General features: G+C 45.6%; 1 protein-coding gene across 1 annotated transcript in view; it reads left to right on the top strand.

Moving 5' to 3' along the window:
- The window catches only part of LOC134075950 (ras-related protein Rab-26-like), a 139,131-nt gene that overhangs the window by 22,315 nt on the left and 101,816 nt on the right, over nucleotides 1-15,000 (top strand). The window contains exons 3-4 of the mRNA XM_062530977.1: nucleotides 4,650-4,691; nucleotides 10,656-10,722. Coding sequence (XP_062386961.1) covers nucleotides 4,650-4,691; nucleotides 10,656-10,722 — 109 coding nt within the window. The remainder of the gene's footprint in view (nucleotides 1-4,649; nucleotides 4,692-10,655; nucleotides 10,723-15,000) is intronic.

Below are 15,000 nucleotides of genomic sequence, written 5' to 3'. Positions count from 1 at the left end.
GTGAGAGAGAGAGAGAGAAAGAGACCACACTGACCACAGTCAGTAGTAATGCCACCCTGGAAACGGTAGTGCATCAGAAAAAGCGTTGTTAATGTTCTTAACTATATGAAGTAAATACGTCATTACCATCACATCATCAAAAATATGTGGAAAATAAAGCTTAAATGATAAGACAATTCTTTTAAAACATTTTGTGGTTTCTCATGGAATCTTTTTCATCTTTAGCTTAATGGGATTGTTGGTTTTTACTTGCAAGATGAATTATAGTCATTTGAATATCTACATTTCTGATTTTATCAATCTACCCTAATTGGAATATGTACAGTATCATATATCAAAACTTTGTGATCATTTAGACTGTCAAACATTATCAAAATATATTTGTTGGATATTTTTGTAATTTGTAGATACTTTATTGGCAAAGATATGTATGGTCATGGTGATGTCTCTGCAGTTCTGGTAATGACATGTTGTGGTGATGACAAATCACTGATGAAATGTGCTGGTAATGACTGTGCTGCCTAAAAACTAGCTTTCCAAAGCAAATATGATGACTAAGCAAGTGTAGCTATAGCTTTCTATGTGTAATGTACACAATGTATCTATTAAAGTGATAAAAAAAATAATCAATAATCATTGTTGACACCACAAGGTGCAGTCAAAGAACGCACATGATTTAAGAATGGGAGTAAACAGGACTAAACGCAGGTACGGTAAGGTTGCAGGTAAAGGAAAAGTCCGCTGCAACCACACTTTTTACATTTTGCATCATTTAATAAAAAAGCCCCTCCTCAGCCGTTGACGCAGCACAAAGTGGAGACAAAATTCAATTCAATTCAATTCAATTCAATTCAATTCAATTCAATTCAATTCAATTCAATTCAATTCAATTCAATCGTTCCCTTTGGCTGGAGTGTGTTGTGAATTTTGAGATCAAAGTAATTAAAGCAAGGACAACCCCCGGGGGGGTTGGTGGTGTTTGAGACTGTGTGGATGGAGGAGTGAGTGTGACTGTGTGGACTGGTGTAGTGTGTGTGTGTGTGTTGTGACTTTGTGGATGGTGGAGTGTGTGTGACTGTGTGGCCTGGAGTAGTGTGTGTGACTGTGTGTGTGTGTGTGTGTGTGTGTGTGACTGTGCAGACAGAAGAGTGCGTGTGCAACTGTTTGGATGGAGGAGTGTGTGTGTGTGTGTGTGTGTGTCTGTGTCTGTGTCTGTGTGTGTGTGCGTGTGCGTGTGCGTGTGCGTGTGCGTGTGCGTGTGTGTGTGTGTGTGTCTGTGTATGTGTATGTGTATGTGTGTGTGTGTGTGTGACTTTGTGGACAGAGGAGTGTGTGTGTGACTGTTTGGATGGAGGAGTGTGTGTGTGACTGTTTGGATGGAGGAGTGTGTGTGTGTGTGTGTGTGTGTGTGTGTGTGTGTGTGTGTGTGTGTGTGCGTGCTCCAACGGCTCCACCACTGCTCAGCCTGCTTACCAAGTGGCATTCCAGTCGGCCATTTTCTGCACTGGAGATCAATAGCATAGTGTGAATGTGTGTGTGTGTGTGTGTGTGTGTGTGTGTGTGTGTGTGTGTGTGTGTGTGTGTGCGTGCTCCAACGGCTCCACCACTGCTCAGCCTGCTTACCAAGTGGCATTCCAGTCGGCCATTTTCTGCACTGGAGATCAATAGCATAGTGTGAATGTGTGTGTGTGTGTGTGTGTGTGTGTGTGTGTGTGTGTGTGTGTGTGTGTGTGTGTGTGTGTGTGTGTGTGTGTGTGTGTGTGATTCAGTAGCACTTCTGCCTTCACCTCTGGGAGATGCCATCACAGCCTCCAGTGTAATAGCGATGTGTGTAACAACTCTGGAATGGATCGTTCAGATGCTCTAGAATGGACCGGCGTGCACTGGGGAGACTGTGGGGAAATACTGTATGCCATATTGAAAAGCCTCTGACCTCCTAACAGTAATGTGTCTCCTTCAGTTTCATGTTGCTCTGATCACTGCCTCACTGACCCCATATCCATGCATCTGTGTAGGGCTGGGAAGTTTCACAGCACAATTTAAATGATTTTATTCACTCATAATGTGTGACAAACGTTTTGTCTCTAATCTCTGCATAAAACTATAATCGGCAAACATACCTCACATCACACCTCATAGACACCACCACACTGATATATACATCACACCTCATACACACCACCACACTGATATATACATCATACCTCATACACACCACCACACTGATATATACATCATACCTCATACACACCACCACACTGATATATACAGTGCCTATAGAAAGTTATCATACCCTTTTGAAATAGTTACCTTTTTTGTCTTACAGCCTGAAATCAAAACCCATTTTAAAAAAAATCTTTTCCAGTTTTATTTACAAATGTAGCTGTACAACATCAAAATAATGAAAAAAAAACTCAACAATTCTGAAAATTAATAAAAAATGAAAAACTAGAATAACAGGGTTGGAAAAGTCATCATACCCCTGACTTAATACTTTGTAAAGCTTCCTTTTGCTTTCATTACAGCCATCAATCTGTTTGGATATGTCTGTATTATAGCTTTGCACACCTAGATAGGGGAATATTTGCCCAATTTTCCGTACAGAAATGTTACAATTTAGTCAAATTCTGTAGGGAATGGCGATGGACTGCTCTCTTCAAGTCAATCCACATATTTTCTATAGGATTTAAGTCAGGGCTCTGACTTTGCCACTCAAGGATATTCACCATCCTATCCTTAAGCCACTGCTTTGTTCTTTTGGCAGTATGTTTAAGATTATTGTCGTGTTGGAAGGCGAATGACCTCCCCATCCTCAGCTGTTTAGGAGAGGGATGCAGGTTTTCCTCAAGGATTTTGGTGTACTTGGCAGCATCCATTTTCCCTTCTATCCTGACCAATTGCCCAGTCCCCGCTGAAGAGAAACATCCCCAAAACATAATGTTGCACCCACCATGCTTCAAAGTAGGTATGGTGTGTTTTGGGTGTGTTTGGGTGTGTATACTGTGTTTGGTTAGCGCCTGGAGCTCAGTCCAAAAACTTCAATCTTAGTCTCCAAAAAGTTCGATCTTAGTCTCATCTGACCATATAAGCTTTTTCCACATGGTAGCAGAATATTCCAGATGTGTTTTTGCACTGAACTCCAAGCGCAATGTTTGGCGAAAACCAACACAGTACACCTCCCAAAACACACCATACCTAGTGTGAAGCATGGTGGGGGCAACATTATGTTGTGGGGATGTTTCTTTTCAGCAGGAACTGGGCAATTGGTCAGGATAGAAGGGAAAATGGATGCTGCCAAGTACACCCACATTCTTAAGGAAAACCTGCGTCCCTCTCCTAGACAGCTGAGGATGGGGAGGTCATTCGCCTTCCAACACGACAATAATCTTAAACATACTGCCAAAAGAACAAAGCAGTGGCTTAAGGATAGGATGGTGAATATCCTTGAGTGGCAAAGTCAGAGCCCTGACTTAAATCCTATAGAAAATCTGTGGATTGACTTGAAGAGAGCAGTCTATCGCCATTCCCTACAGAATTTGACTAAATTTTAACATTTCTGTACGGAAAATTGGGCAAATATTCCCCTATCTAGGTGTGCAAAGCTATAATACAGACATATCCAAACAGATTGATGGCTGTAATGAAAGCAAAAGGAAGCTTTACAAAGTATTAAGTCAGGGGTATGATGACTTTTCCAACCTTGTTATTCTAGTTTTTCATTTTTTATTAATTTTCAGAACTGTTTACTTTTTTTTCATTATTTTGATGTTGTACAGCTAAATTTGTTAATAAAACTGGAAAAGATTTTTTTTAAAATGGGTTTTGATTTCAGGCTGTAAGACAAAAAAAGTAACTATTTCAAAAGGGTATGATGACTTTCTATAGGCACTGTACATCACACCTCATACACACCACCACACTGATATATGCATCATACCTCATACACACCACCACACTGATATATACATCATACCTCATACACACCACCACACTGATATATACATCACACCTCATACACACCACCACATACATCATACCTCATACACACCACCGCACTGATACATCATACCCCATACACACCACCACACTGATAAATATATACATCATACCCCACACACACCACCACACTGATATATACATCATACCTCATACACACCACCACACTGATATATACATCCCCCCTCATACACACCACCACACTGATATATACATCACACCTCATACACACCACCACACTGATAAATACATCACACCTCATACATGAATTTAAATGGAGAACAGTATAATGGTCCCAACACAACACAACAGCACCCCTAAATACAGCAAAACCCAGAGAGTAAAAAGCAAACTAGTTTTGTGCGTTCATTTGGTATTACTGTATGTAGAAGGCATCTTGCGACTATATTTATTCCAGTGTGGGAGAGTGAGTGTTTGTTTGTCTGAGTATTTACATGAATGAATGTGCGCTTGCTGATAAGAAAGCTCTTTATTGGCTGTGCTATCATTAGCCAGACTATTGTACAGCAGTCGTAATGAGGCGTGAGTGTTGCTGTCGTGACTGGAAGTGGATCGCATGTGTGTTGGCACAGGGCACTAATGAGGCTTGACTTGGCTAATGGTGACTTTTTTATTCTATTTTTGTCTTTCAGAACAAGGTGCTGAGCATTGATAGTGTGAAGGTGAAACTGCAGGTAAGTAAAATGAAAAAAAAAAGAATAAAAGTTTTATTTTTGTTCTATGTTTGTTTCACAGAAACTATTTCTGGAATTTCACACGCTCACACGTGCTAAATATATCTTCATACAAACAAGCAAACTCACAGAAGTGCCGTCGACCTGGCACTGTCTTTAGATCATTTCTGTATCTAAAAATAGACACCTTATATCGGAACCGATATTTCCTTGTCAACACACACTGTGAGGGTTGTGTGGTGGCGAGGGTTGTGTGGTGGGTAGTCAGCATGGATCTGAGCAGAAGTGTAGGCCTATCTGACTGACGCAGCAAGAGATTCATGCGATCATCAGGTCCTTTTCCACAGGTGTAATAATCAAGCATCATGCAGTCTGCATTGATAATCTAGGCGCTTGATTTTATATACCTGTGGAAAGAGACCTGATGAAACCCATGAATAGTTGTCCAGTCAATAGTCCATAGTTCATAGATGCAGGGTCGGACCTGATGCAGTCCTGGATTCTATCTTCTTTGCCCAATCAGTAAGAAACGTGCCAGACGTCATCCCTGTCACACTGTGTTCTGCGTGTGTAACATGCTACCCCTGCGTCTAAGTCACATCAGCCCTAGCGTTAGCATGTTAGCGTTAGCGTGGCTGCTCTCAGACTAATGGGAGTTCAATGAGGCCGCCGCTAACCCTAGCGCTCTATTAGCCTGCGTTGGCCCGCTAGTGGGGGCCAACGCCGGGGCAGCCGTGGTGTACTGGTTAGCGCATCGGGCTTGTAACCGGAGGGTTGCCGGTTCGATCCCCGACCAGTCCACCACGGCTGAAGTGTCCTTGAGCAAGGCACTTAACCCCTCACTGCTCCCCGAGCGCCGCTGGTTGGGCAGGCAGCTCACTGCTCTGGGTTGTGTGATTCACCTCACTGTGTGTTCACTGTGTGCTGTGTGTTCACTAATTCGGTTAAATTGGGTTAAATGCAGAGAACTGAATTTCCCTCACGGGATCAAAAAAGTATATATTATTATTATTATTAGTGTGTGTGGCGCTGTATCTGTCTCATTGATCAGACTCCGTCCCCCAGAGCCCAGCCTGCCTGGTTAAATAAAGCAGCTTAATCAGCCGCCTGAGCGCCACACCAGGGACCAGTGTTCCCACAGCACAGCACACACACACACACACTGCCCACAACAGGGACCAGTGTTCCCACAGCACAGCACACACACACACACACTGCCCACACCAGGGACCAGTGTTCCCACAGCACAGCACACACACACACACACTGCCCACACCAGGGACCAGTGTTCCCACAGCACACACACACACTGCCCACAACAGGGACCAGTGTTCCCACAGCACACACACACACTGCCCACAACAGGGACCAGTGTTCCCACAGCACAGCACACACACACACACACACACTGCCCACACCAGGGACCAGTGTTCCCACAGCACACACACACACACTGCCCACACCAGGGACCAGTGTTCCCACAGCACAGCACACACACACACACACACTGCCCACACCAGGGACCAGTGTTCCCACAGCATACACACACACTGCCCACTACAGGGACCAGTGTTCCCACAGCACAGCACACACACACACACGCACACTGCCCACACCAGGGACCAGTGTTCCCACAGCACAGCACACACACACACACACTGCCCACACCAGGGACCAGTGTTCCCACAGCACAGCACACACACACACACACTGCCCACACCAGGGACCAGTGTTCCCACTGCACACACACACACTACCCACACCAGGGACCAGTGTTCCCACAGCACAGCACACACACACACACACACTGCCCACAACAGGGACCAGTGTTCCCACAGCACACACACACACACACACACACTACCCACAACAGGGACCAGTGTTCCCACAGCACACACACACACTGCCCACAACAGGGACCAGTGTTCCCACAGCACACACACACACACACACACACACACACACACTACCCACAACAGGGACCAGTGTTCCCACAGCACACACACACACACACACACACACTACCCACAACAGGGACCAGTGTTCCCACAGCACACACACACACACACACACTACCCACAACAGGGACCAGTGTTCCCACAGCACACACACACACACACACACACTACCCACAACAGGGACCAGTGTTCCCACAGCACACACACACACTGCCCACAACAGGGACCAGTGTTCCCACAGCACACACACACACACACACACACACACACACACCCACACACACACACACACACTGCCCACAACAGGGACCAGTGTTCCCACAGCACACACACACACACACACACACACACACACTGCCCACAACAGGGACCAGTGTTCCCACAGCACACACACACACACACACACACACACACTACCCACAACAGGGACCAGTGTTCCCACAGCACACACACACACACACACACACACACACACACACACACACACACACACTACCCACAACAGGGACCAGTGTTCCCACAGCACACACACACACACACACACACTACAGGGACCAGTGTTCCCACAGCACACACACACTGCCCACAACAGGAACCAGTGTTCCCACAGCACACACACACACACACACACTACCCACAACAGGGACCAGTGTTCCCACAGCACACACACACACTCACTGCCCACAACAGGGACCAGTGTTCCCACAGCACACACACACATACTGCCCACACCAGGGACCAGTGTTCCCACAGCACACACACACACTGCCCACAACAGGGACCAGTGTTCCCACAGCACACACACACACACACACTACCCACACCAGGGACCAGTGTTCCCACAGCACACACACACACTGCCCACTACAGGGACCAGTGTTCCCACAGCACACACACACACACACACACACACACTACCCACACCAGGGACCAGTGTTCCCACAGCACACACACACACACACACTGCCCACAACAGGGACCAGTGTTCCCACAGCACACACACACACACACACACTGCCCACAACAGGGACCAGTGTTCCCACTGCACACACACACACTGCCCACAACAGGGACCAGTGTTCCCACAGCACACACACACACACACACTACCCACAACAGGGACCAGTGTTCCCACAGCACACACACACACTACCCACTACAGGGACCAGTATTCCCACAGCACACACACACACACACACTACCCACAACAGGGAGGGGGGAGGCAAGTAGGCCTGCATGATCTGGGGAAAATATAGATATATTGCTATCCTTCTTTTTTATATAATTATGTACACATAACATAGGAAAAAACAAACAAACACACAAAAATGTATGTGTGTGTGTGTGGCGTGTCCATGTGTGTGTGTGTGTGTGTGTGTGTGTGTGTAGTGTTCCTCCAGTCTGTAAAGCGTCCTCATCCCCTCTCTCATCTCCCCCTCAGGTTTTTTCTTTCTTCTCTCCTCTCCTCTCCTCTCCTCTCATCTCATTTCCTCTCATCCTCTCCTCCCTGCAGCTCTATTCTCTTTCTCTTTGGACTCACCCCATCTCCTCTTCCCCTCCTCCTCCACCTCTTACTCCTCCTCTTCCCCTCCTCCTCCACCTCTTCCTCCTTCTCTTCCCCTCCTCCTCTTCCTCCTCTCTCTCTCCTGCATTCTCTCACTCTGTCTCTCCTCTGTCTGCACCAGTCCACTCTGTGTCATTCTGTTTTTCTCTTCTCTAACTCTCTTATTCTCTCACTGCATCCCTCTCTCTGTCCATGTCCCTCAACTCTCTCTCTCTCCCCCATTTTTCTCATTCTTTATTGCTTTCCCCATCTTCTGTTTTCTCTGCCTCCATATCTCTTTTCCCTCTTTGTAATTGAACCTGTGAGAGTGAGTGTGAGTATGTGTGTGTGTGGGTGTGTGTGTGTGTGTGTGTCCTGCATTAGTATGCATGACCACCTCTCTGGCCTCATCTGCTTGATGGATGCCCCCCCTCCCCACACATAGTTGCCGTCGGCAACCATCACTCCTGACAGCGGAGCAGAGGTCCAGGGCTGATGAGCTTTAACAGTAGCGCTAACGTGCTAACGCTAACGCCAGTGCTACACAGCTGCCCAGCTCCACGGCCATACGGCCCTGCTCTCTGCAGCACGTGGATGGGCATGACCCCTGAGGCTGCAGGGCCGGTCCAGCCCATCCCTGTGATGTATGAGTCCAGCGCTCCCCTGACCCCGTGCATGGTAATGGCCAATGATCCTTCAGCACTGTGCTGCTGCCAGGGAGCGTGGGGGCATGTGTGTGTGTGTGTGTGTGTGTGTGTGTGTGTGTGTGTGTGTGGGTGTGTGTGTGGGTGTGTGTGGGTGTGGTCATTTTTATGTGAGGTCATATTAGCGAGGTGTGTGTGGGTCTGTTAATTTATATGTGAAGTCATAATGGTGTGTGTGTGTGTGTGTCTGTGTGTGTTTGTGGGTTCATTTTTATGTGAGGTCATATTGGTGTGGTGTGTGTGTGTGTGTGTTGGGGGTGGGTGGGTTCATTTTTATGTGAGGTCATATTGGTGTGTGTGTGTGTGTGTGTTGGGGGTGGGTGGGTTCATTTTTATGTGAGGTCATATTGGTGTGTGTGTGTGTTACGCTCAGCTGATGACACCACAACATAAAAGCTAGGTTACATTTTCAAACTAGGCATTGGAGTCTATTTCATGTCTATGGTTGGAGTCTATTTTACAGTATGTCTATTATTAGGCAGGTGGTGCCACAACACCCCCCTCCTGTCTGCCCCATCGCTAACGAGCGCCAGGTACCGGCCCACACACAGCTACCTGTGTCAGCTTAACAAGCGCCAGAAGTGTGTGTGTGGGGGGGGGGGGGGGGGGAGGACAAGTGTGTCCAGATCATCCCCTGCTCTTTACCGCCAGTCAGCAGTGGATGCTGAACGCTGAAAAGCTGAACGCTGAACACTGAAGAGCTGAACGCTGAAGAGCTGAACGCTGAAGAGCTGAAGAGCTGAACGCTGAAGAGCTGCACGCTGAAGAGCTGCACGCTGAAGAGCTGCACGCTGAAGATCTGAACGCTGAAGAGCTGAAGAGCTGAACGCTGAAGAGCTGAAGAGCTGAAGAGCTGAACGCTGAAGAGCTGAAGAGCTGAACACTGAAGAGCTGAACGCTGAAGAGCTGAACGCTGAAGAGCTGCACGCTGAACACTGAAGAGCTGCACGCTGAAGAGCTGAACGCTGAAGAGCTGAAGAGCTGAACGCTGAAGAGCTGAACGCTGAACACTGAAGAGCTGCACGCTGAAGAGCTGAACGCTGAAGAGCTGAACGCTGAAGAGCTGAAGAGCTGAAGAGCTGAAGAGCTGAACGCTGAAGAGCTGAACGCTGAAGAGCTGACGAGCTGAACATTGAAGAGCTGAAGAGCTGAACGCTGAAGAGCTGAACGCTGAAGAGCTGAAGAGCTGAACGCTGAAGAGCTGAACGCTGAAGAGCTGCATGCTGAAGAGCTGCACGCTGAAGAGCTTAACGCTGAAGAGCTGAACGCTGAAGAGCTGCACGCTGAAGAGCTGAACGCTGAAGAGCTGAAGAGCTCAATAGCTGAACGCTGAAGAGCTGAAACGCTGAACGCTGAAGAGCTGAAGAGCTGAAGAGCTGCACGCTGAAGAGCTGAACGCTGTTGCACAGAGCACCAGCCAGAGCAGCGATCAGAGGGAGGGACAGGAACTCCGCTGGGTGGGATGTTTATAGAACCGTGGGGGTGGAATGTGTGTAACATTGCTGGGTGGGATGTTTATTTTTTAAGTTTAGAAGTGTATAGTAACGTTGGGATTGAGAGATCTAAAACCATGTGAATGTCCACTCATCCAATGGAATGGACTTTTTAAATCCTTCATGAAAGAAAAAACATTTTTACATTTACATTCACTCATTTAACAGATGGTGTCCAACCATTTTATCCATGGGATCCATGGGATTCCCAAGTGTGTGTGTTTCTCTTGTGTGTGCTGAGATCCTGTCTTTCTCCCGATACTCAGATCTGGGACACAGCGGGGCAGGAGCGGTTCAGGAGTGTGACTCATGCCTACTACCGTGATGCTCATGGTGAGTTCTGTCTGAAACACACACACCATCACGTGCACGCACACGCACGCACACGCACGCACACATTCTATCTTTTAGTATCTTGTGATGAAATGATATGATTGAAATAATATCTTATGTACAGTATGCTACATAACATTAATCAGTGATGTACTGTAGGTAGACTGCTTAGGATGGCGTAAGGATACCAGACCAGCCTTCCTGAGTGTGTTAAATGAGTCAGGCCTCAGTGGTCAGATATCAAAGTGTTAATAGTGTGTGTGTGTGTGTGTGTGTGTATAGTGTGTATGTGATACTGAGCGCACAAATGTGTGTATAGTGTGTATGTGATGCTAAGTGCACAAAAAGCTGTGATGCTGTCTGGCTGATGAGTCGTCTTGTGTTGCCTGTGTGTGGGGAAGTAGTTGCACTGGAACATACTGCTGTCCAGTGATAACTAGCGCCACAGAGACTGCTGTCCAATGATAACTAGCGCCACAGAGACTGCTGTCCAATGATAACTAGTGCCACAGAGACTGCTGTCCAATGATAACTAGCGCCACAGAGACTGCTGTCCAATGATAACTAGCGCCACAGAGACTGCTGTCCAATGATAACTAGCACCACAGAGACTGCTGTCCAATGATAACTAGCGCCACAGAGACTGCTGTCCAATGATAACTAGAGCTACAGAAACTGCTGTCCAATGATAACTAGCACCACAGAGACTGCTGTCCAATGATAACTAGCGCCACAGACTGCTGTCCAATGATAACTAGCGCCACAGAGACTGCTGTCCAATGATAACTAGCACCACAGAGACTGCTGTCCAATGATAACTAGCGCTACAGAGACTGCTGTCCAATGATAACTAGCGCTACAGAAACTGCTGTCCAATGATAACTAGCGCTACAGAGACTGCTGTCCAATGATAACTAGCGCTACAGAAACTGCTGTCCAATGATAACTAGCGCCACATAGCGTGTACATTTTTGACGAAGATGGATTCCCTTTAAGGTTGTTTTGACTGTGAGCAGGGCTGTAGTGGTGAAATAAGAGGTGGGTGATTCTGTGATCACGGTGAGGTGGCCTATGCCATATGTGGTAAACATGTTTGATGATGGTGGTGGTTATTGTCCAATGTTTATAACAGCTCCAGTGGCATTAAATGGTTCCTTGATGAGTATGCATAATATGTAAATGTGTGCTTTTTGAATGTTGAAATTGCATGCACTCTCCCTAGCGTCCCTATATTTTTAGTGTGTGTGTGTGCCCATTTGGAGATGGTAGGGAGGAATCTTGCCCTGTATCAGATCAGCATTGTAGTCACACTGCTTGTTCACACACACAGCCAGTCAGAGGGATATTTCTGCCTGAGGTCTGTCATGATGGACCCACACAGATGACTCAGAGAATGTGTCACTGTTGCAAATAGCCAATTGCTTCTCTTTGTTTTCTAACTTAGTCATCTTAACTTCAGTCCATGATCATTGAGGAGGCCTATTGGTCAAAAGTTTTTTTGGGATTTGTGTGAGTTTGTGGTTGTTTTTGTACAAGGTTTTCCATAGTGAAGGGAAGTGTCTTTATGCCTGAACAATTGGTTAGCACAGCGGAGCAATCACCTGCACGGGCGCAGACTTGGGGTTTGTTTGTGCGCTTTTACACCTAAAAATGTAAAATAGAGCTTCTTCTGGAAAAGAGCTTTGCTGCTATTGTAATTACTCTGTTGTTCTGGTGTGTCGATTCTGTCATTACCCAGGATGCTAAACACCCTGACACAAAGCAGCCGTGATTTAGCGCCACTGTTTGACTTTGGCCTCTACCGAACTGGGCGCTCACGATCAGCCTCTACCGAACTGGGCGCTCACGATCAGCCTCTACCGAACTTGGCGCTCACAATCAGCCTCTACCGAACTTGGCGCTCACAATCAGCTCTGATTAACTACCTGATGAAAAGTGTCTTTGCTGAAAAGCCTTAGTAGAGACATTTTGGCCATTAAATTAGATTTAGTTATATATTATTTATTTAAATAGCACTGATAACTCACCTGTAGCTCAGGTAGTCCCACAGTGTTCAACTGAGTCACAGATAGAAACGAGAACGGAATTAGTGATAATGGAATGGAGAGAGAGAAGGGAATGGGTGACCATGGAATGGGATTGAATGGATTAATGATGATGACAATAATAATAATAATAATAATAATAACTAGAAAATGTAATTCCATGGAAGGAATTACCATTGCATGTAAATGCAAAAAGGTTGCTTTTGTATTTGGCCTATTGTTAAAAAGACAACACAGAAGAATAGAATAACAATAACCCAATTACAATTCCACTCACTGAAATTACTTGGAAAGTCACATTTAAAAAGTGATTTATGAAAATGCATCAAAATTGTGGATATAGGCTATTTTAGAAAATAACTCTTCATTTATTAGTATTTAAAAGACTGAAATGAAGTTGCCCATAGGCCTAGCCTACTTAAAACGAGTTGCAAGAGCTGACACTTTTGTAGCCTACAGTGACGACTGGTAGGATAGCTTACATAGCCTTCATATCTACACTAATGCAGGTTAAAAGTAGGCCATAGGCTATAGATTTAGACACCATTGGAATACAGAATACAATCTCAAACAGCGCCAATCAATCAACGATGATGCAGCAACAGGTAGGATATCTAGCAAAAGTAACGTTAGCTTACAGTAGGATATTTTATGTAGGCTACACATTACAGGATGAGCTAGTATGTTCTTTGAAGTGTTTCCAGGTGTGTGATTGTCCTAATAGGTACAATAAGCTGTTAACAAAGGTTTTAAATTTGTGAATGATTCCGAAAGCTTTAGCCTACATGATTGCCTGGCTGGCAAGTCCCTATAGCTGAAACGACTAGCTTGCTAACAAACAAACGTGAAAATTATAGCAATGCAGTTTGTACTAGAAACGACTGTGATAAGAAGGCTTGAACCTAAATGGTGCAACTAGTTGCTTGTAACTTGCTAGTAACTTGCTTGTCGTTATCTAAATACAGTGTTTACGTTGACGTTAGGTTAGATTGTCTTTAGCTGTTGATAACGTTACCGAGAGCAAACCGGTTACTGTAACGATATAAACAAATCAAGTAAGGAGTAGCTGCTAGCAGGAGACAAGACGATAACGTCCTGGTTTACAGCAATGGGATGGTCGAATGTTTTCATAGCTGTAGCCTGGTGCAGCGGACGGTGGCATTTGGATCAAAGATCCTTGATTACAGACAGCTGAGCACTGACGTAACAATTAAACTTTGCCGCCAAAGGGTCTCAACGTTAAGTCTATGGGATTTTTGAACTCTTTTATCGTAAATATCTCAAAAAGTATAAAGTTCACAAATGTGAAAAATACATTTAACAAATCTCCGTTACAAGACCTGTGTAGGAGTGTTTGAATGACGTTAAACGGTTCAGTGGTTTTAGAGCCTTTGATCGTTGATTTTGGTCGGAAGAAGAATAACTATAATTTTAAGAAGAACAGTGATAACAGTACATTGCATTGACATGCAATGTAATAATAAATTTTATTTATAGAGCGCCTTTCAAAACTGAGTCAAAACTGAATGATAGGTTGGAAAGCAAAGGCTGGCAATGGAACAGAATGGACGAACCCTTGAGCAGGACCAAGGTCATGAAGCTGGTGTGAAGGTCATGAAGCTGGTGTGAAGGTCATCTATTCTTTTCTAAGGAAAAGAGCCCTTTTTTCCAAGACAAGGTTGGCAGATGTGTGTGACATTTTCACATCTGCTAATATTTCTCACAACTCTTAACTCCTCTTTTAGACGGCAAAGGAGTATTCACCTTAAACAAGAGTGTGTCCATCTGTCTGATTTTTATTTTTATTTTTATTTGATAGGGACAGTGCTCATTAATCAACAGACAAGTCACTTGCTGTAAACAAGCCAGAGTTAGCTACAAGAGCTAATTTCCATCTGTTGTCCCTAGCCAGATCTTAAAGGCACCCAGGGATCCTGTGTGTGTGTGTGTGTGTGTGTGTGTGTGTGTGTGTGTGTGTGTGTGTGTGTGTGTGTGAGGGACCATGTTGATAGTCTGGTGTGCTAATTCGCTGTAGTCTCAGGACTAGCCGGCTGGCAGCTGATGGCTTTAAAGCAGCTCTGTGTGTGTGTGTGTGTGTGTGTGTGTGTGTGTGTGTGTGTGTGTGTGTGTGTGTGTGTGTGTGTGTGTGTGTGTGTGTGTGTGTGTGTGTGTGTGTGTGTGTGTGTGTGTGTGTGTGTGTGTGTGTGTGTGTGTGTGTGTGTGTGTAGTCTCA

The sequence above is a fragment of the Sardina pilchardus genome, chromosome 3 (assembly GCF_963854185.1).
Source record: "Sardina pilchardus chromosome 3, fSarPil1.1, whole genome shotgun sequence".
Lineage (NCBI taxonomy): Eukaryota > Metazoa > Chordata > Actinopteri > Clupeiformes > Clupeidae > Sardina > Sardina pilchardus.
The sequence above is the reverse complement of the archived record's forward strand: the minus strand, read 5'-3'. Positions and strand labels throughout refer to the sequence as shown.